The 21,823-nt window shown below is 45.7% G+C and overlaps 1 protein-coding gene across 2 annotated transcripts in view; it reads left to right on the top strand.

Moving 5' to 3' along the window:
• Window positions 1-21,823, top strand: part of TEX2 (testis expressed 2) — a 100,489-nt gene that overhangs the window by 63,936 nt on the left and 14,730 nt on the right. For both annotated transcript variants that reach the window (XM_055319598.1, XM_055319606.1), the window contains 3 exons: window positions 1,115-1,362; window positions 10,670-10,816; window positions 15,538-15,637. In XM_055319598.1, the coding sequence (XP_055175573.1) occupies window positions 1,115-1,362; window positions 10,670-10,816; window positions 15,538-15,637 (495 nt within the window). The remainder of the gene's footprint in view (window positions 1-1,114; window positions 1,363-10,669; window positions 10,817-15,537; window positions 15,638-21,823) is intronic.

The following is a 21,823-nucleotide window of genomic DNA, read 5'->3' as shown; positions in this document are numbered from 1 at the left end:
GTGCTGATCACTTCTAGGCAGCCCTGTGTACCAAACCATTTAACCAGTTTGGAACAGCTTGCAGATATATAGTTTTTCACCTCTGTTGGTTCCTTAGGATTATATTTATTTGTACTTTATATTGTGACTCCTCTGAGAGAAGAAACCTCAGGAGGATCCTGGTTGTGATAAGGAGATGGATGAGTCAGGGCAGTATATCAGATTAGTGCTCTCAAACTCCTGACTGTAAACATGGTTCTCTAACCCTGAGATCACCATAAAAATGCAGAGTCCCCTGGCCTCCTGATTCATATTTGTACTGATAAATGAGCCTCTGCTCATTTCCTGTCCTTCTGCCCCATGTATGCCACTTGAACCCTCACTGAACCTCTCAGCATTCTCCAGACATACTGGGATCTGTCATCGCTTTTGCATGTGCTCTTCCCTCTACCTGGAGTGTTCTTCCTCCCACCTGCACCAGGAAAATGCCAACTATTTCTTCCAGAGGCAGCCCAGAGGACACTACCTGTGAAAGTTAGTCCTGGTCTCTCTTGGGTGGAGATAGTCACCCTCTTCTTTCTGCCCTGAAAGTCCTTTAGTCATGCTTCAGTTACAATGATTTTTATAGAGGGCTGTGATTTACTTGCCTAGGTGCCCAAACCCAAGGGCAGGGATTATGTCTTATTCTGTGTTTCATGTGGAATTGGCCCAGAGAAACTGCTTGATAAAAATCTTTGTTAAATGAAAGATGACAGGTCTGGAATTGCCGTGAGCTACGGGTGAACAGTTAGCTTTCTGCCCACTTTTCATTTGTCCATGGGGTATGTCAGTTCCGTATTTGACTTTAAATGATCACAAGGAAAAAAGAAAAAGGTACTTACCACATGGACTTCATGGCTTTCAGTTCCTCTGAATTGTCTTAGGGAAGAATAAAAACTTTTAAAAAATGATCTGTTATTAGAGTGGAAGATATTTACCAAGATAGGAAATAACCTTATAAATATTTTTTTTAAACACTCACTTGTTAGCATTTTAGCTAGTTTTCAACTCAGCCCAGGGAGGTTTGTTTGATGTACCATTGACTTTGCAATCGTTTCCTTCACGTGCATTAACAGCCAGCCCCTCTTTGCTGCAGGTGTTTTGCCTTCACACAGCAGACACAACAGTCCCTCAGGGCACCTGACCCACAGCCGCAGCAGCAGCAAAGGCAGCGTGGAGGAGATCATGTCCCAGCCGAAGCAGAAGGAGCTGGTGGGCAGTGTGCGGCAGAAGATGCTTCTGGACTACAGTGTGTACATGGCCAGATGTGTCCCCCAGGAAAACCGAAGCCCCCAGAGGAGCCCTGTGCAGAGTGCGGAAAGCAGCCCCACGGCTGGGAAGAAGGTAAAGCTGGCTGCCTGGGCTGTCGCTATACTGCTTTTCTGCTCAAACTCATTTCTTCATACATAAGCACTTGGCACTGCTCTAGGCACTGGGGACACAGTAATGACCAAGATAGATAAGGGCCTTGCCCTCAGGGAGCTTATACTCTAGTCAGGGAGACAGCAAGAAACAAACATCTGGTGGTGGCAAGAATTAAAATAAAGCCAAGTAAGGGGGAATGGAAAGTGGCCAGACTGCTGTTTTAGAGTGGTGGTCCAGGAGAGCCTCCTTGAGGAGGTGACATTTGGGCACAGACCTGACCAAAGTGAGGAAGTGAGCCCTGGGCTGTGCGTGGGAGGAGCCTTCCAGGTGAGGGGACCAGCAAGTGCCAAGACCCCAAAGCAGGGATGTGGTTGGAGTATAAGGAACTGTGATGAGGCCCTGAAGTGACGGAGAGGTAGGGCCTCGTGGGATCAGTTCTAAGGAGGATTTAAGTTTAAAAATGGCTGTCCATGGAGAGTGGGGTGGCAGGGGGCACCCTTGGGGCTGTGGGGGATGGGGCTGTGATGAGGGAGAGCAGTGGGTAGTGAGAACGGCTGCAGTTGGGATATGTGTTGGAGGGGAGCTGGCTGGATTTGCTGATGAATTAGATGTGGGTATGAGAGAACCAGAGGGGCCTTTGACCTGAGCAACTGGGCAATCAGGGAAGTTCTCAGAATCATTAGTAATAAAGGTCTTAATTCCTCAGTTATGTTTGTATTCTCAGATTCTTGGACTCATTAGCTATGTCCAGTGCTTTTGAAGATTTACCACGAGCATTCCTCCTAGAGTAACAAGCTGGCCATTGACTCAGGATCATTTGCAATAAGATAGCTAATCTAAGCTGCCATATGGCAGATTCTATTAGGCACTGCAATAGAATTACTCTGACCCCTTCAACAGTCTTGCAGATGAATGGTATTCTCTATTTTGTAGATGAGGAAACAGGTTCGCAAGAATTAAGTAGCTTAATTTCACAGTTGCTAAGTGATGGCGTAGACAAAACCTGATCTGACACTCGTAGGCCCTCAGCTGCCACCACTGCCATTTTGGTGCTGGACCTGAGGCTTCCTGCCACTCCTCCACTCATGCTCTAAGCACCACCTCTGGCCTGTGTAGCACAAAACCCGTTTTTCTCCTGCTCAGTAACTTACTGAAATGTTTGACCTCTTCAAGCAACCATATCTCTGTTCTTCATGGAAAGCACTTGGTGCCTTCTCTGTGCTGTTCGTCAGTCATGGGTTTTGACTCATTCCGTTGATCCTCTTCAGTGGGGAAGAGGCCCCTGAACCCTCATTCAGCTGACTTTGTCAGGCCAAAAAGACCATGTGCCTCAGCTGGTCCCTTCCTCACTGCCTCTGCTTTCTGACCTAAGTTACCAACTAGAGTGGGAAGTAGGCCTTCCTCTAGGGTGGAGTTGGGTAATAAAAGACTATTCTAGGAATGTCCTGTTTACAACCAGTGAATCCCCCTACCCCAAATTCCTTTTGTCCCTAGGTTGTCAGCTATCTGGATTCTCATCAGCTTCAGGGAAATCAGGGGGAGAATTGTATACTAATGTAAGAAAATTGTCTAATGATAATGCTTGCTTTTTAAAAGAGTTCCTTAAATTAAAAATACAAAAACATGTCTTTGAACATAGTTTCCTCAGTGTGTTACCTATACGTGTGTCCTGTCCTTGCTGGAGTCTATGGAAACCCCACGATGGGCTGGGAGACCCCAATGGCACATAACGCAGCCCCTCCACCCAGCATTGCTGCCCGCCCCCCCCCCCAGCAGGGGGGAGTTTTCTAGTGCAAACCTCCTTTCTGAGTACTTGGCATTTACCTCTTTAAGCACCAAAACATGTCTTTCCTTTCCTAAATCTGATGAAAATCTTTAAAAACCACATTGCATTTCCTGGCCCCCTTAGGCAGAGCAGGCATGGATGATTTAATCTTGATAATTTAAGGACTTAACAAACAGAAATTCAGGCTTGTCGTCATGCAGGCCTACTTGAGGTTGGAGACCTTTCACCCCCATCTGAGCTATCCCAGGCTGCAGATTGTGTAGTAGTTTCTCTGGATTGTCTGTTGGCTGGTGTTGGTATATGTCCTTCTAGTGGATTTTCCTTGAGTGCTAATGCCCATCTCCTACCCCTACCCTTAATATAACAATTCTAGTTTGTGTAGGCTGGGAAACCAGAAAGCCAGAATTGGGGGGGAAAAAAATACAGTATTGTGCAAATAGGATGACTGTCCTTAAAAAAAGGACCTTTGGAAGAAAGCACATGAAGTCCATTGCTGGGCTCCCGCATCCATTTGACCTGCCTGAAGCGTGTGTGGGCCGTGTCCTGGCTCTCAGGGGTGGTCTCCTAGTTAAGGCAGTCTTGAATAAGCTGTTATTTAACTATTACTCTGTGCCTCTGATATCACAAGTCCAGGAGAAACTCAAAGGGCTCAGAGACACAAATGAACCTTTGACATCTCTTCATGTTACAGTGTCACATAGTCAGTGTCAGCCACCAGCCAGAGCTTACCCAGGGTAGCAGGCCCCTTCCTCTTTCAGAGAGGGAGCTTGGGACACAGCTCCAGATTTTGCCTCAACTTCTCTTCTCCCTACTCTCCCCCTGCTGCTGCCTCTTGTTGGCCATGGTCAAAGCGTATCTTACCCTGAGGGCTCCGAGACTAATGGCAACTTCCACCCGCTGGGCCTCCTTTCTGACATGTCACCCACTGCTAAGCTAGGTTTGGAGGTAAATAAGGCCACTGGGGCTCACGAGTCAAACCACTGTTAAAAACATTTAGGGTATAATTAGTAAATATAGACAAAGTTTGCATTAAACAATGCTAAAACGCTTTTGGTGATCATCCTTCCTTAAAGCATAATTTATTATTAAATTATTTACTATTATTTATTATAATAAATACAAATATTTATTATTTATTATTAAAAACATAACCAGGGAATTCTGCATATTGAAACCATTTTGGAGCTCAAAATTGGAATCATAAAATTACTATTTTGGGGGAAGGACCTGGTTCTCCAGATGTGTAGTGGTTAGTGACCAGCCACTGAGCCCTGACTTGCCCTTGTGACTGCTTTGTCCCACAGCTACAGACTGTGCAAGCCTCTGAATCTCTGAATCTCTGTGGTGTTGGAGCCATTTTCTCACTGTTCAGGCAACTTAACCTCTAGACTAGTTGAGCAACCATGAGGCTGGCTGGGGAGACCAGAGCTTTATTGTCTTGTCAAGGCTTGGTTGGAGGAGGAGATTTTAATAGTGATTCAGAAAACCAGAAAATAAAGAAACTCTTTTGAAACTAAGAGCACACTGTATGTTAAGAGGGAAGCTCTCTTTTAAAAAATGTCTAAGGGTGGAATAGTATCACCCCTAGTGTGGTTACCTCAAGAAGGGAGACCACACAGGCTGCCTGCAGATTTGCTCAGGGGTGTGAGGCCAGAGAGGCTACTAGTTCTGTGTGCCCCAGAGTGGCCTGCCTGGGAGAGAGGACCATCGGTGGGGCAGTGCTTTGCCTATCCTTGAGGCAGGTGCAAGGCTCTAGTATTCAGATCATGTCACACACTTCCACACTCATTATTCAGGGAAGATCCTAAATGTTTAGAAATAATGTAAGCTTCCCAGGTTTGGAGAGTCCTGTCTTCATTATTGTGGTTGTACTAATTATCTTGTCACCTATTAACTGGATCATGAGACAAGAACCCCAAAAAAGCAAATAGGAATCCAACAGAAACCAGGAAATCTTAGTTGACAGAGTGGTTTCCCAAGGCTTCCCCTTTCCTGCTCAAAGTCAGCTTTTCAGACATTTAAAAGTAGAATTAAAAAGTGCTCTTCATACAGTGAATAAAAAATATGAAGCCATAGAGCCATTTTAAACATAAATGTTAGAAAGGATACAGAAAAGAGTGCCAAGACAATTCAAGGAGGTAGGAGGGAGAGAATAGTCTTTTCAACAAATGGGTGCTGGAACAACTGGTATCCACATGGCAAAAGAGTGAAGTTGAACCCCTAACCTCACACCATATACAAAAACTAACTCAAAAGGATTGTAGACCTCAATATAAGAGCTAAAACTATAAAACTCTTAGAAGAAAACACAGGAGTAAATTTCTGTGGTTTATTAGGTAAAGCTTTCTTAGATAAGATACCCAAAAGTACATGCAACCAAAAAAATTTTAAAAGATAAGTTAGATTTCGTCAAAATTAAAAACTTTTGTGCTGCAAACAATGCCAATAAGATCGTGAAAGACAACCCATAGAATGGGAGAAAATATCTGCAAATCATATATCTGATATTCTGTTACCTAGAATAAACAAAGGACTTAAAATGAAATACTTAAAAGGTAAATGACCTAATTAAGAAGTGGGCAAAGGGGAGTGCCTGGGTGGCTCAGTCAGTTAAGTGTTTGCCTGGGATTAAGCCCTGCACCTGGTTCCCTGCTTAGTGGGGAGCCTGCTTCTCCCTCTCCCTCTGCAGCTCCCACTGCTTGTGCACACACACACTCTCTATGAAATAAATAAATAAAACCTTAAGAAAAATGGACAAAGGATTTGAATAGACATTTCTCTAAAGAAGAAATACAGGGATCCCTGGGTGGCGCAGCGGTTTGGCGCCTGCCTTTGGCCCAGGGCGCGATACTGGAGACCCCAGATCGAATCCCACGTCGGGCTCCCGGTGCATGGAGCCTGCTTCTCCCTCTGCCTGTGTCTCTGCCTCTCTCTCTCTGTGACTATCATAAATAAATAAATAAGTAAATATTAAAATAAAAAAAAAAAAAAGAAATACAGATGGCCAGTGAGCCTAGAAAAGATACTCAGTCATTAGTCATCCGGGAAATTTGATTCGAAACCATAATGAGATACCACTTCACAACCACTAGGATGGCTAGAATGAATAATAATAATAATAATAATAATAATAAGTATTAGTGAGAATATTGAGAAAGTAGAACCATTATGGGTTGATGGTGGGAATGTAAAATGATTCAGCTGCTGTAGAAAGCACTTTGGTAGTTTCTCAAAGTAAACATATAGCTATGTGATCTAGCAATTTCACCCTCAGGTATATATCCTAGAGAAATGAATAGAAACCTATGTCTGCACAAAAACTTGTACACAGATGTTCATGGCAGCATTAGTCACAATAGCCAAAAGTGGAAGCAACTGAAACTTACATCAAGTATGGTGTATACACACAATAGAATGTTATTCTGTAATAGGAATAATGTGCCAGCACCTGCTACAGCATTGGTAAATCTCGAGAACATTATGCTTACAAGAGAAGTCAGTCACAAAAGAACATGTTGCAGGATTCCATTTATATGAAATATCTAGAATAGGTGAATTCGCTGAGATATATTAGTGGTTGGTTGCCTGGGGCTTGTGGGGAGAGGTGTTGGTGTTGGGGATGGGGCTAATGGGGATGGTGCCGGTGGGGACGGCGGTAGCAGGGATGGAGTTGGGGAAGAATGGTGAGTAACTGCTAAGGGATACAGGGTTTCTTTGGAGGGTAATTAAAATGTTCTAAAGTTGGAGCACCTGGGTAGCTCAGTCAGGCATCCAACTCTTGATTTCAGCTCAGGTTGTGATCTCCAGGTCATGAGATCAGGCCCCACTGGGAGCTCCAAGCTCAGCAGGAAGTCTCCTTCCTCTTCTCTCTACCTCTGTCCCTCACCATTTCTGCACATGTGTGTGTGTGCTTGCTCGCCCTCAAAGATTTTTTTTAAATGTTCTAAAGTTGATGGTGGTGATGGCTTCATAATTCTGTGAATATGCTAAAAACCATAGATTGTACTCTTAGATAAATGGGTGAATTGTGTGTTATGTAAACTATATCTCTGTAAAGCTGTAAAAAAAAAAAAGATTCAAAACCATGTTAGTTTGATCCAATTTTGTTTTTTTTTTTAAAGTTCTGTATCCTAAAAAGTATCCTAAAAGCATACATTGAAAAAAAAAACTGATAGAAAAAAGAAAATAGAACTCTCTTACAACCAGTGAATCCCCCTACCCCAAATTCCTTTTGTCACTAGGTTGTCAGCTATCTGGATTCTCATCAGCCTTACATTTGGATAGTGGGGTTATGGGTGTTCTCTGCAATAAATATGTATTGTTTTTATAATTGGGGAAACAGCTAACAGATCTGGAGGAAAGGTCTTCCATTGTGTCTTCTGGACCCAGTAGTCCTCTGTGAAACCCTAGTGGCACCAGATTGTGTGTGACCAAACCTTTAGAGCAGAGACACTAAGTTCTCTTTGGAACAAAAAAAGCTGGGCTGGCCTTGGCCTCCTGGCCATTTGTTACAGCAAAGATTAGGCTAAAAAATTAAGTAAATTTGTACTTTACTCTGGAGGTTAGCTTATAATAAACTATATCCCAAAAGCTACTCAGACAAGCCTGGTAGCCTCCTTTAGCTTCTGCCTGTCGGACCTTCCAGACCTTTTTTTTGGCAGTCATTTTGAGAAAGGTACCCTATCTACATGTACATGTGCAATTGAAATGGTGAAATGAATATTCTCACGTTCCTTCCTGCAGGCAAATGGCAGTGTTAGGAAACGCATGCATATTTATTCTTTAAGCTCTTAAATTTTTATGACGTTCATTGGAAGTGAGTTCTTTCTAGTAGTCCAGTGAATCCAGATTTTGTTCATAAAGCTGCTTTGATGCATTGTCAATGTCCTGCTGCTCTTGGATTTTTCTTTGTTCCCAATGAATCTGTGGAGAGAAGCCTGCAGAAGGAACTGTTGAAAAGAAAAATCAACCTGCTTGTCAGTTATTTCAGAAATGTGTTTCCACATCATATGCCTTTGGCTTGGACGTAAATTCTGAAATAGCCCTTTGTTCCTTGCTATTTTTGTGCCAAACCTGTTTGCTGTGTATATCTAGGGTTGTAAAGAAAGGCTAATAGAGGGGGGAAAGTGACCAATTCTCTTATGTTGCCTCCAGATCTAAGCAAGACATGCACTGCCTTGTGTGGACACAACTTGGCACTGCCTAAATACCTGGGGGAGGAGGGCATCGTCCTTGGATGGGTGTTTACTCGGAAGTCTGTGTAGATAATCTGATGTGACTCAAAGACCGTAACCTCAGAAAAGCTGGACCAGATCCCCATGGGGGGTGGGCGCAGATGTTCAGGCAGAGAGAAAAGTGATTCCAAAAAACATGTAATACCTGTAGCATGACCAAATGCCCAGTGATCACAGACTTCTGCTCTTGTACCCAAGACCTGGTGGTAGAAGTGTCTTGGGTGAGAGGTGCCCAGCCGGCTCTGTTGGGGAAGTGTGAAACTCCTGATCTTGGGGTTGTCAGTTTGAGCTGCACGTTGAGTGTAGAGTTTACTTAAAAATAAAATCTTAAAAAAAAGTATTGATTAATAACAAAAGATATTACAGCACTAGAAAGGACAGAGGCGTTGTACAGCCATTGAAATGAGTGAGGTAGAGCCATGTCTTCTGAAATGGAATGACCAACATGCATTATTTTTTAAACCAGAGTTTAATTTTTTTTTAAATGAGATCCACCAACGTCCTAAGGGAGACCTGCAAAAACACCCACACTTGAAGGACTCCTAGAACATAAAATATCTCCCCTTATACGTGATAACATTAAATATAAAAACACAAGCAAACTCCCAGACCCCCAAAGAGAGAGACGGCGCCTGCTCTGACAAGACTAGTGGACAGGTGGGCACTGGGCAGTCCACCAGTCCCTGCACAAGCTCAGTGAGCGGTTCAGACCCACAGAGCTCCAGGCTCCAGAAAAATCACACACGGGTACATGCCATAGACCTTTGGGGTACTCACAAGTCATCACATCTCCAAGTGTCAAATGCATGAGCACTAGGCCACCTGGGTACAGTCACCCTGGCCTAGACCCAGCAGCCCACCACAGATCGCCCTGGCGTGAGCTCATGCAGCAAGCCTGGAGATACTGCGGGAGTCTGATGTGTGTTATGGCTGCAGGCAGCCCAGAGGGCAGGGCAGATGCATTTGTACAAACCACAGAGGGAAGAGAAAGGGTAAACGGTTTGCTCATTTCTGCATTTCTGGGTTTTTTGGTCTTTGCTTTCCAGGCTAATTGTTTCAGTAAGGCTGTAGTCTAATTAGAGATCTCAGCATAAGGAAATGTCTGTCACACCAGGTGCTGGTCACACCACCTTCTGCCCTCAGGACAGAGCAGGAATCAGGGAGAAAGAGGCTCTGAGTCAGGCTGCACTGATAAACGAGGGGCCTCAGGCAGGACATGAATGGTTGGTTCCAAGTCCATTTCCTCACCCCTAAAATAGAAGTAAAGGTTCCGTCTTTCTGGGCTATTGTAAGGCATAAATGAGGGAGCCTGAGAAGTTGTCTTATCAGGGCCTGGCACAGGGTCAGTTGGTGGCACCTGTGACGACAGTTGTGGTCTGCAAGCGTTACCTGCACTGCTGGTACCTTGCCACCTATTTTTCCCTCCTGCTTCACCCCACGTGGCCCTCTCCAGGCAAGGGTCCATCGTCTGATGATTAGCCTTGGAAATCAGAGACTAACTCACGTTTGCTCTCCTCCTGCCTCGCATACTGGCTGTGCTAGATGTTTAAGACCAATTGTACCCAGCGGCGGTGAGGTCAAGGGTATGTCATTGGGCTGAGATTGGGGAGAACAGCCGGAGGGGTTTTCACAGAATTCCTGAGAACAGGCTCTCTCTAATCCGAGGCTGTGGTTCTCAGCCTCACCTGTTCATTACATCAGTGAGAGAGCTGCTGGAAATTTGGATACCCACTTAAATTAGTACCTCTGGGTGTAGGGCCCAGGCACCAGTGTTTTTAAACAGCTCCCTGCCCCACGCCCAAGAGGGCTGTGTGTTCACAGCTGACTGAGGGAGTCCTGGGCCTAGAGGCTTTGGGGCTGCCTTGGGAGGACCAGCCTGATGGTTTTATGTTTTAGGGAGCCTCTGCTGGAAGAAGACAGGCAGACATTTGATCAGAGCTGTCATTAATCAGAAGTGGATACCAAGCTCATTTGGGAGGCAGGGCAATCTGGTTGAGCTAATTGTATGAAATATTAGCTCATTCACAGGAAGGACTGGTAGAAAAAGAAGAGACAAATAGGAGTTTTTATCTGTGATGGTGGCTTTTGTTGCTCCCTTTTTCTATTCACTGACATAACGTGAGGCTTGTAATTTGTAGGGGAGAAATAAAACTCCCGTGGCCGCCCATCTCTATAGGGAAGGACCTTCAGTGACTTTGTAAAAATAAGCACCTGTCTTATTCTCCAGTTGCTTTCCAGCTAATTTTGGTTCTCTTTCTTTTGCCAGTTGCCAGAGGCTCCGCCCTCTGAGGAGGAAGAACAGGAAGCCTGGGTGAACGCCTTGCTTGGAAGAATGTTTTGGGACTTCTTAGGAGAGAAATATTGGTCTGACCTGGTATCTAAGAAAATCCAAATGAAACTCAGCAAAATAAAGGTAACATTTTCCAACCAAGAGGCTTCCAATTCTTCATCTTTCTTAATTTTGAAGTTTTGTATCATTATATCCTAAGGGGAAAATAACTTGGCTTAAAGCATATAACATATGAGAACCACAATATATCTTGAGCTGTGACCTTGGCTGTAGGACTCACCCGACCTGGGGACCCTAGTGAATGTGCCTGTTTACTTTTTCCTTTGTGTGTCCCTCGTTATTACCCACTCTAGGTGATAATCCAGAATTTGGTTTGGGAAAATGGGAGCTTTTGTAGCTGGTGTGTCATGTAGACCTCTGTTGTCTTTAAATCAGTAAGGAATTTAAATCATACTTCAGGAGCCCACCCTGCCTCAGAGTCTGGGGGCTGTTCTATCTCTGCTGCAGAAAGTGCCAGACTATAGACCTCTTTCCCAAGTCATGCTCTCTCTCCAAGCTGGGAAAGTTAGCATGGCACTCCAAATGTGTCTGGGTCTGACCTTTACTTGTGGCCAGATGGTATTTTATTTTGGGCTCTCTCTTTGCTGAAAAAAACCAGTCCTGGTGCTGATCAAGGTCCACTTGGAAATAAGTTTAAACTGTATAAATATTCCTCATAATTGCCACTAAGTGACTCATTTAGTACCACCTCTGCCAACCCAGAGACCTTACTAAGGTTACATAGAAGTAAGTTTCTGACCCAAGGAAGACCCAGCCAAGGAGGAGTCCCTTTGGTCCCCAAATTTTCACTGAGAAGTGGCACAGTCAGCAGCTGTGGATCATTATGGGTCATAGATACCTTTGAGATGCAGAAACAGATGAATCCTTTCCCTAGAAAAATGCCCAGTGATGCAGAATTTTGCCCATGACTTCAGAGAGTTCAAGGACTCCAGGTTAGGAACTGTGGGCTAAGGTAAAATTTCATTAGAAAATGCAGGCATGAAGAAACTTCAGTGTGACTTGTGTCATTCCTTGGGGTGGCAAACCAAGGATCTTAAGGGCTTAGTCAAGTTCTGGCAACCTGGAGGCCCATGTCCTCTCTTCCCTAAGAGGACATGAAGAAAAGAGACCACCATCTGAGCTGGAAGAGTGGATTTCGTGCAGAATTCAGGGCAAGGATTTGGAAGGGCTCAGTTGACCTGGGTCAGCCTGTTGTTTCTCAGGTAGATTGAGGGTTGAAACCACTCTGCTAGCCAGGTCCAACGGGGTAGTAGGAAGCGGCAGTGACCCTCCCATGTTCGCACACAAGCAGCCAAGCTGGAGCTCACTCCACCTCTTCCCCCTTTTTAGAAAATTATGGAGAGCTTGATGAGTTCTGGGTCAAGACACGCAAGTGGGGCTGGCACTCTTCTTTTCCCAAAGACTGCCGGGGGCCCTTCCCTGAACATGAGGGCTGGAAGACCTGGCAGTGGGAGGCAGAAAGCAGGGCGTGCCTCAACTCCGGACCGGACGTTGCTGTCCCAGTTACACACATTCCAAAACAAACTGAGGCAGGGTCTTGTCCCATGCTTCTCTTGAGTGCTGGAAGTCCATGGATCCTCTACTGTCTTGGAGAATGATAGGCTCTCTCATTCCAGAGGAAGCTGAGGGAAAGTCTTTTATTTTCATCTTCTCCCTTTGCTGGTCATGTGGGCCTTTTCAGTTTGCAGACTTAAAACTGAGGGCAGAAGTGCTAGAAGGTTAGAATGGAAAAAGTGGCCTGGCTCCAGTAGTACCAGTAGGTCAATACCTGAGTGTCCTGCAAGACTAGAGGAGACCCTGGATGTAATGGGATAAACAGAAAGGCAGAAGGATATTCCTCCCAATTCTGAACCTGCTGCCACCCCTACCAAAAAGACTCTGATCATCACCAATAGCCACATATTCTGGAAAGAACTAAATCTAGTAGTGAGTGTTGGTTAATGGCCAATACAAAAGCCAGAATAGCCGGAGGAGCCTGAGCTTTGACAAAGATCTCTCATCTCCTGGTTTCCCTTCAAGGCCTGACATACGGAGAACTCTTTGCTGGCTTTGCCCTGCGGTCTCAGATTGTCACCCTCACATGTGATAATGACTCATGTTGTGAAAGAGCAGCCCTGTGTGTGTATCTGGTGCCCAGTGATGGTTTGAAACAAGCTGGGTTTCTGCCCCAACAGCAAGTACATTCTTGGCCTCAGCCGGCCCCTCCCAACACTGCCCCGGGGCCCTCAGTCATCATGGGCCTCTTATGCCTGTGTCAGCAAATGTTGTTATTGCAGACAGCTTCCAGCAGTTCCTCCCACCAACCTGAGAATGTTCCATTCACCTGAATGTCCAGTTGGGTTCACTCAAGAGGGTAAAGAACATGCAGTGGGTTCTTGTCTCTCAGTGATGCCTTTGGGTGGGAAGAAGAGAGTTTCTGGTAGAAAAGAGCAGAAGGAGTGACCTTTCCTTGCCTTCCCCTGCAGAGTAGGAAGGAGGCTGACTAGGTTAGGGCCTGTTCTAAGAGTTTTTATTCAAAGCAGTTGTGATTTGGAGGGGAAGGGTGAGAGAGGTTCTAGAATCTTGGAGTTGGGCACTCAGGTGAATAAGTAGGATTCCGGGCCCTGCAGAGCCCCTCCTCATTCTGCCTACTGATGATTAGGCCTGGCCCAACCCTGCTGAGTCTTTCCCAGTCCCTGGTCCCTCAGCCCTTTGTCTCAGGTCCCTCCTCTATCCTTGTAGGAACCACAGAGTGCAGAGTGGGAGGGCTGGGAGGTTGGACAGGGGACTGGGAATGCCATCTCTGCATCTGCTCCCCTTGATCAGTGTTGGACTCCTGTTCCCATAGAAACCCAGCATGCTCCTGACTCACTGGGTATTAGAGTGATAATAATAGACAGTCTGGGGCAAAGGTGCAAGAATCTGACTACATTCTTGGCCAAGTAGGCTGATTGGAAAGTCAGCCACCACATAACAGTGATGCCTTGGAAAAAAGGTTTTCCATATCCAACAACCACCAATTCAAAATGCACATTTGAGTACTGCCTTTGGTCACATTTTGTTCATCACAGATGTCATAATTCTTTAACTATCCCACCCCTGCAGAAAAACAGAGAAGGAGAAACTTCTCTGGTGAATTGTCAAAGTGTACAACTTAGCTGAAGAGGTCCAGCCAAAATAGGCATTAAATCCATGCCTGGCTAAATGCTACCACATTTTATGGGAAATGTTCAGTGTATATTTATTTTAAAAAGCCAGTTTGATGCTGGTAGAAAAACTGGAGGCTCATTATAGGCTCCAGTGTCATGGAAATCTCATATTTAACGATGGCGCTACGAGTTAGTGGGGAAAGTATTGGTTGTTCAATAAGACGCCTGAGAAGGCATTGGGGGAAAAAATTTAAAGTGGATCCCTGATTTATATCTTATACTGAAATGAAGACTACACTACAAATTAAAATAATAATATATACACATACCTAAATTCAGGTGAAAGAAATAGATGAATTAATTCCGCAGTCTCGAGGCAAAGTAGGAATTTCTAAGCATGATATTAGTACTCCTGTTATTTCCTTTAGAGCAGGTTCCTTTTTTTCTTTCTTTCTTTTTTTTTTTTATTTATTTATGATAGTCACAGAGAGAGAAAGAGAGGCAGAGACACAGGCAGAGGGAGAAGCAGGCTCCATGCACCGGGAGCCCGATGTGGGATTTGATTCCGGGTTTCCAGGATCACGCCCTGGGCCAAAGGCAGGCGCCAAACCGCTGCGCCACCCAGGGATCCCTAGAGTAGGTTCCTACTGACACTGTATTAGTTGGGGTCCCAGCAGAAAACAAATGGCACACTCAAGTGGCATCACCTGAGAGGAGAGTTTATTAAGGAAAAGATTTATAAATGTGTGGGCCAATGTAAAGAAACCAAGAAGAACAGGGCAGGACCCAGGGCTGGCAGCAGTGGGGAGCTCTTAGCACTCTCTGTAGGGGCGAAAGCAGGGAGTAGTTACCAGATCATGGCTGTGTGGAGAGGTTGCCTGTCTGACAGGAGCTGTGGCCTTCAACAGAGGGAGGGGACAAATACCTGACAGCACTCTTTTCCAAATACCTCCCCTCTTTCCTGCGCATTAGTGGATCCCATCAGCCAGCCCAACCAGAAGCCAGAGGGCAGGAGAGCCCATTGGTGTGCTTTGCACAGACCAGCCTCTCAGAACTTGAATCCAGGTGGTGCAAACAGAAAATATCCAGCACTGTATCAAGGGATGTGAATTTTCTTTTTCCAAGCATTTTAATAAATACTGTGAATTTGCCTATCAGAAATGTTACAGCAATTTCTTAACTCCCCACTAGTAGTCTAAGAGGGATCCACTTTCCCACACTCTAGCCAGGCATTGTTAACCTGACCAGCATGGCTAGCTCCCCCTTCCTCAGTCAGGTCTTTGGCCAATCGGCCCTCTTCACAGAAGCCTTCTCCAACTTCCTTGGCCAAAATAGCCACCCCCGACCCACATCCTGGCTTCCTCTGTCCCACCACTAGCCTTACTATCTCTGTAACACTACTCTCTCAAACTATTTATCTACTTATTTATCTGTTACCACCTCTCCAACATAAACCTCAGGATAGCAAGGAGCTTGCCTGACTTGTCCACAGCTCTCTCTGTAGGATGATGCCTCATATGCAGTATGTACTCAGTAAATTTCAGGGAAATGAATGTGTCCCCAAAACCTTGACCTTCTCTCCTTCTGAGCAGATGCTGAATTCTAACACTGACCAGGTTACTAATGTCTCATTCATTGTTTACTTTTCTCCTCCAGCTCCCCTACTTTATGAATGAACTAACTCTGACGGAACTTGACATGGGGGTGGCTGTGCCAAAAATCCTTCAGGCCTTCAAGCCTTACGTTGATCACCAAGGTAACTCTTAATAATCTCTCGCAGAGAACTGACCATTTATATGAGTGTAGAAATGTCTCCATCTCTGCAGATCGAATACGAAAGCTTTGTGTTGGGAGGGAGTTCAGGGACATTTTAAGCATCTGTCTTACTTGGATTGTTTTCTGTTGTTAAGTCACTGCTTTCAGCTGATGAGGAACCGATTGGGAATAGATCTCCCTGCTAATCCTTCTAGTCTCTCGGATCACTACCATTCTTGCCCCAGCCCAGACATGGCTGTATACCTGTTGGCAGGGTCTGGGCTTTTATGTGATTTAGAGAATAGCCAGCAGCCCTCAGCTCTCACCAAGAGCTGCCACTGTTCCTTGTGCACACTCACACCTTTGCCTTGACCCAACCCCTAGGTTGCAAGTTCTCTGACCTTCATGCTTTACATCTTGCTGTTCCTTTCCACACCTAGTAGGTGCTCAGTAAGTGTTTAAAGAATGAAAACAGGTGTTGTCAGCAATATTTTGGGAATATGGTTGTCTGCTGGGGGAAGGTGCTCAGATTTGAGTTTTAAGACATACTCCTGACACATTATTTACAACTACTCTTGTGGGTTGGGGCAGGAAGAGTTGATTCGGATATATAGCATTTAAATAAAATTATGATGTAAAGATTTATGTGTCTTTTGTGGCACATGGGTTTAAAAGGACCATGATGGAAAATTTAATACACAGGAGTGGGGTGAAAATAGGCAGGAGCCCAGTAAGTCAGAATAGTCCGTGAATGGTCAGGCAAAATCTCCCCACCGTGGAAGCAGTTGACTTATTTTCTGTAGTAGTCCTTTTTATTATATACCTCTTTCCACCTAAACTGGATTGACATCATTCCTCAAAAGGCACAGGACCAAGGTAGGGGAGAAAATAATTACAACTTTCTGAGACTGATATTTGTTTCGAAGTAAATGTTTTGTAAATTTAGAGACTATAGCATCTACTTTTGTTTCTGCATGGCTGTATCAGATGGCTCTTGAATCATGTTGAGTGAAATCACTCTCTGTGTTGTACACATTTGATGTAAATACAGAGATTTTTTTCTAGCCCTACAATTAGCAGCTCTGATGATCTCTAGCAGTATTTCAGCCAACAGTGAGCCTGTATTTCCATGTTTTTAGCATCCCGTGGATTTCAGAGATAGACCAGAGTGTTATTTGCAAATGCCAAAGTCCACCTAATACCTGTGTGTTGAGATCACCTGTAACCCCTTGACCATGTCTATACTTTGTTGAATCCGTGTGCTCCTGATTTAACTGTTTTCTGGTTCACTGAGGGTAAAACTAGAAAAGGTAATTTGCAGAGAGTTTAGCTAGAGTTCTTTTAACAGCACATGAAATGTTAAAAGATACATTATTTGTGTGGTGAGGACGTAGCTAGGATCTCCACCTCATCCACCTGATGGCTGCCTGCCTTCCTCTGGCTCTTGTGGGCTTTGGACTTGCCTTTGCTGTTTGCCTTTTTTTTTTCTTTTTTTTAAGATTTTATTTATTTATTCATGAGAAACACAGAGAGAGAGGCAGAGACGCAGGCAGAGGGAGAAGCAGGCTCCATGCAGGGAGCCCCACGTGGGACTTGATCTTGGGTCTCCAGGATCACGCCCTGGGCTGAAGGCGGCACTAAACCACTGAGCTACCCGGGCTGCCCTGCTGTTGGCCTTTTTAGGAATTGTAACAAGCTGGTAAATGATCAGCTAACGTACACCTCCACAGAGTCAAGCTTAAATAAAGTAAATAATATGTGGACATGCTCTATTTCCTAATGTGTTAGCAGTCTCTTATCTCTGTCCTTTGTTGCAATAGTAGAAATTTCCAGCAAGAATGAAGCAGGGCCATAACTGGGCTTTGCGGCATCTAAGGAGTGTCTCTATAGCTTTGAACTCTGCGGCCTCCCAGGGCAGCTTTGTCAGGCTTTGAGTGACATTCACCAAATGCCTAAATCTCTTTCCTCTTCCTCTGGGGCAAGACATTTCTCTACCCAGATCAAAGCTTTGCTGGTTTTTAATCCATTTGATTCTTATTTAACTCCTTTCAGGGCAAGTTTTAGACGTCTGCCTGCTTATGTAACAAGGGAGGAAATGTTACGAAAGAAAGGAATGATAAAAGACATAAAGCCTGTGGGTTTTAAAAAGTTTCATCAAATTAGGCTTTTCCAAGTCTGCAAAGGATGCATGTGATAGTCAAAACAGAAATAAACATAAAGGAAATGTGCTGTTTTGGATTCCATTGCTCTAAGGTAAACTTTTCTTTGAAGGAAATGAAAATCAGTGGTGACCGGCTAACACTGACTCTGGAAAGCAGAGCTCACCTTCCAAGGAAATGCAATCCCTGTAAAGGCGGCCACCAGATCTCTAGGGAGGGAATCCCCCACACATACCCTTTTTTTTCTTTCTTAAATGTTTCCTAACTTGTGCGTGTTTGTTGGAAGCACCTGGCCAGGGGGTGGAGGGGGCTGGCTATTTGGGACCACAGCTGGTTGGATCACTCCATCCTCGGGATGAGGGGATGAGCCGTGGCTCTGAGCACAGCTCTGGGGTCAGGCTTTGGGATTCACCGCTCTGCAGCCTAGGGCAGGTTCCATAAACCCTGCTAACTGCTCTCTCCAGTGAGGAGACTATATGACTTGGTAGGCTAGGCTGGTCTGAGGGTGGAGTGGGTTAGTGCATGAAAGGCCCCTGGAAGGGGAGCGTGGGAAGTACTGGCTGTTGTTACTTTTACCATTAGTAGTGGCACCTTCGCTGCTGCTGCTGCTGCTGCTCTTGGAGAGCTTAGAATGTGGGTGGCTCTGGTGCCCAGTTGACCCATTTTACAGGAATAAATGGAAAGAAAAAGGCCATTCTCAGCTGTTGTGGCCTTGCCACTAAGCAACGCCTATAGTTCTGAAATCACATGTTGGCTACCATTGGCTTGTCCAAGTGCCAGGACACACAGCCAGTTTCCTCAGGTTGAATGACCACCTGTCCCAGGGGCGTCTTCACTTCCTACCAGTGGCAGGTGGCTGGAAGATAGAGATTTGTCCCTTGGAAACTGGCTGTGCACCTCCTGCCTCATCTCTGAGCCCTGCTCACTCCATGTGCATCTTTGACTGAGGGATGTGTATAGGTCTTTTTTCTTCCTTTAGGCCGCACAGTGGGCCCAGACACCTGGGCAGTACCCGCAGGCATGTCACCCAATGTCAGGATGAACCATGGATGTGGGCTGTGACCCCTCAGATTCAGATTAATTCATTTAGTCTCCAGGTGCGGTGCATGTGTTTAACACATGACAGAAGGTATTGGATTCTGTGGCAAGAATACCGTGTCCCATAGGAACAGGAACCTTGTCTGTTCTCGGAGATGCCCTTGGTTGTGACTGGTGGTGTCTGCCATCTACAGATCGTCTTCTGGACCTTAACCTTTAGTGCCTGGTACCTTTATCCAGTGCTGAAACTGAAGTTACTTTGCCTCTGAGTATTGCAGAAAACTGGACCCAGAGTCCATCTGTGGCCCGCCCATTCCTTCCACTATGCCTTTGTTAAGAGCAAATATAGCAGCCAACCCAGGGCTGAGCACAGCAACAGGGCCAGACCGTGGGGCTCAGTGCTGACAGGAACGGACCCACACACTCTAACCAGATCATGTTGCAGGAAGAAAAATTACTTTTTCCAGAAAAGAGAGAAAAATACCATTTTGTGGAACTCTGTTGGGGTGGAAGAGAGGACACTCTGATTTGTGACTAGATCAATCTTGAGAGGCAGAGCTGTTTCCGAGAACAGTTGCAGGTAGGGAGCATCTGTCCTAAAAGACACATCCAAATACAAGGAATGCTAATTTTCTGTGGCATTTGAGTGAGCAATATGGCACCAGGAACAAAATAGTCACCGGTGTGCTTTTCTAAGAACCTATTAACCAACATCTGTTCATGATATGTTATTAAATGTGCCCTTTTAAGAAGTTTGTTCTTTGGATGACAAATGGTGCCTCTCAAAGTGAAAATCAACCAGTAATAGTCAGAATTAGAGGGAAATGGAGGAGAAGATAACATAAGGGCCAAGCTCAGGTGAGCAAGGCTTTGGGTTCTCTTACCCCTTTTAAGTAGCAGGTATCCTGTTAAGCCTACTCCAGTGAGACTGATGCCTTTTAGCGATTTTAATAATAATAAAACAGTGAGCTGCCGAGTGAAATGACGAGATATCCATGGCCACAGCTAGACTGTTCTGAGGCATGGTGTCTGTCAAATAGAATACCAAGAGAAGGCTGAAGGGCCTCTTTTCATGCTGTCCGTGGTGACACATGCTAAGACATGCTTATCTCCCATGTACCAGGTGGCCCTGGCCATCTTTATTCATCTTCGAGCCTAAGGTGCCTGAAGGCGGGGATGTATCTCTGTGTCTTTAGCCGTGATGTCTTGCACTGAGAATTCGAAAAACATTTTCAGTGGAACAGGCTGTAACTTTTGCTGCAGTGTCCCTCCAAGTGGTGATGGTGGTAACTGATCCTGCCCTTGGCGGCAGAGCAGAAAGCAGCCATCTGAGCTCCTCACAGGTCCTGGCATGAAAGCTGACTGAAGTTGTCATCGTCACTTTGTTCCCCATGTTGCCAGATGAAGTGCCGTCTTGTAGGGACTTGTTGGTAATCAGCTGCCACTCTTCATCACTGGACATCCTCTTTGCACAAGGACCCTTTCTTGTGTGGGGGAGGATCTGTTATGGACTGAACGCTTGTGTTCCCCTGTTCCCCCCAGTTCAGATGTTAGGGGCCTAACTTACAATGTAATGATATTTGGAGGTGGGGCTTTGGGGCCGTGATTAGGTTTGGAGGAGTTCATGAGGGATGGGTCCTCATGATGGGACTGTGCCCTCATGAGCAGAGACCAGTGGGCTAGCTTGCTCTCTCTGTCTGCCGTGTGAGGACACAGGGAGAAGGTGGCCTTCTGCAAGCCAGAAGAACACTGACTGGGAACTGATTTGGCCGGTGCCTTGATCTCAGACTTCCAGCCTCCAGAGCTTCAAGAAACCAATGCCTGCTGATTAAGCCGCCCAATCTGTGGTGTTCTGTGATAGCAGCCCCAGCAGACTAACAAAGACCCTTTGTTTTCATGGCCTTTCTGGAGACCTCTGAATGCACTGACAGCCTTACTCCTATTTAAAGGCTTCAAAATTTGTCCTGTTCAACTTCTGGTTTTTGTCCCTGAGCTCTAGCAAGAGCAGATGGTGACAGAAAGCAGCATTTTAAGTGGAATGCCTCACAGGAGTCTTAACATTTGTCAGAAGCACAAAAGAGAGAGCTCTGCAACCACGTTCATCCAGACGAGTGGCCTTCAGTTTGGTTAAGACACCGCTGGTGGAACAGGGTGTGTCTCCATCCTTACGTTGCTGACGCATTTGTCCACAAGGAGAAGACAGCCTCCCAGGTGCCATTAATTTCCTTGTCCAGTCCTCTCAGGCAGGAGCCTCCCGACTGACCCGTGACGTGACTGGTCGTTCTCGGCTCCAGGTTGTGTGTGCTCCAGGGTTCTCGGGGGGCTCTTTGGCTCGCCAAATCATTGTCACAGAAGCAAGTTGTTCTTTGCACCTAATGCTAAAATAGTCTCCTTACCCTCATCTAAATGCAAGCAAGTGTGTCAAGTAATTTGTTGCAATGGTTGCAGTTTATATCTGTTTTTTAAAGTTTTCAAGACCTTCTTGACTCCTTCATATTCTCCCCGACAGCCAGGGCTGGACAAAGCCCTGGGGGTGGGCCTGTTGGGGCCTGTATAATGACATTAAAAAACCAACCCCATTCCTCATGCAGAGGCTGGATCAGATGTCCATGCTTCATACCCTCCCCAGCCCAGATAGGGCTCTCTGCCTGCCCCGTGTCCCCTTGGCCCAGTGGCCTTCTCTGGTTCAGTCCCCATCTGCCTTGGCAGCAGCAGGAAACTAGGCTGGAGCAGAGAGTCCTGGAAGTAAGGACATGGGGCTGGTGACAGCAGAGGGGAAGAGCCCTGGCCAGGATGGACATAGCCCTCCCCTGAAGAGGCAGTGCAGTCCCTCCCTTGTGCACATGAGGAGATCTAGAAACTTACAAGGGAACTCCAGCCCTGGTCCATGTGCTAGGGCTCCACATGCATCTTCCCTCTGCCTGCTTCACTTCAACTCCTGGCGGAGGGAGCACTGAACCACATGTCACTGGGCAGGATGTTCCAGTTAC

Source organism: Nyctereutes procyonoides, unplaced genomic scaffold, assembly GCF_905146905.1.
Source record: "Nyctereutes procyonoides isolate TBG_1078 unplaced genomic scaffold, NYPRO_anot_genome, whole genome shotgun sequence".
In the NCBI taxonomy this organism is placed as follows: Eukaryota; Metazoa; Chordata; class Mammalia; order Carnivora; family Canidae; genus Nyctereutes; species Nyctereutes procyonoides.
This window is presented reverse-complemented; position numbering and strand designations above follow the sequence as displayed.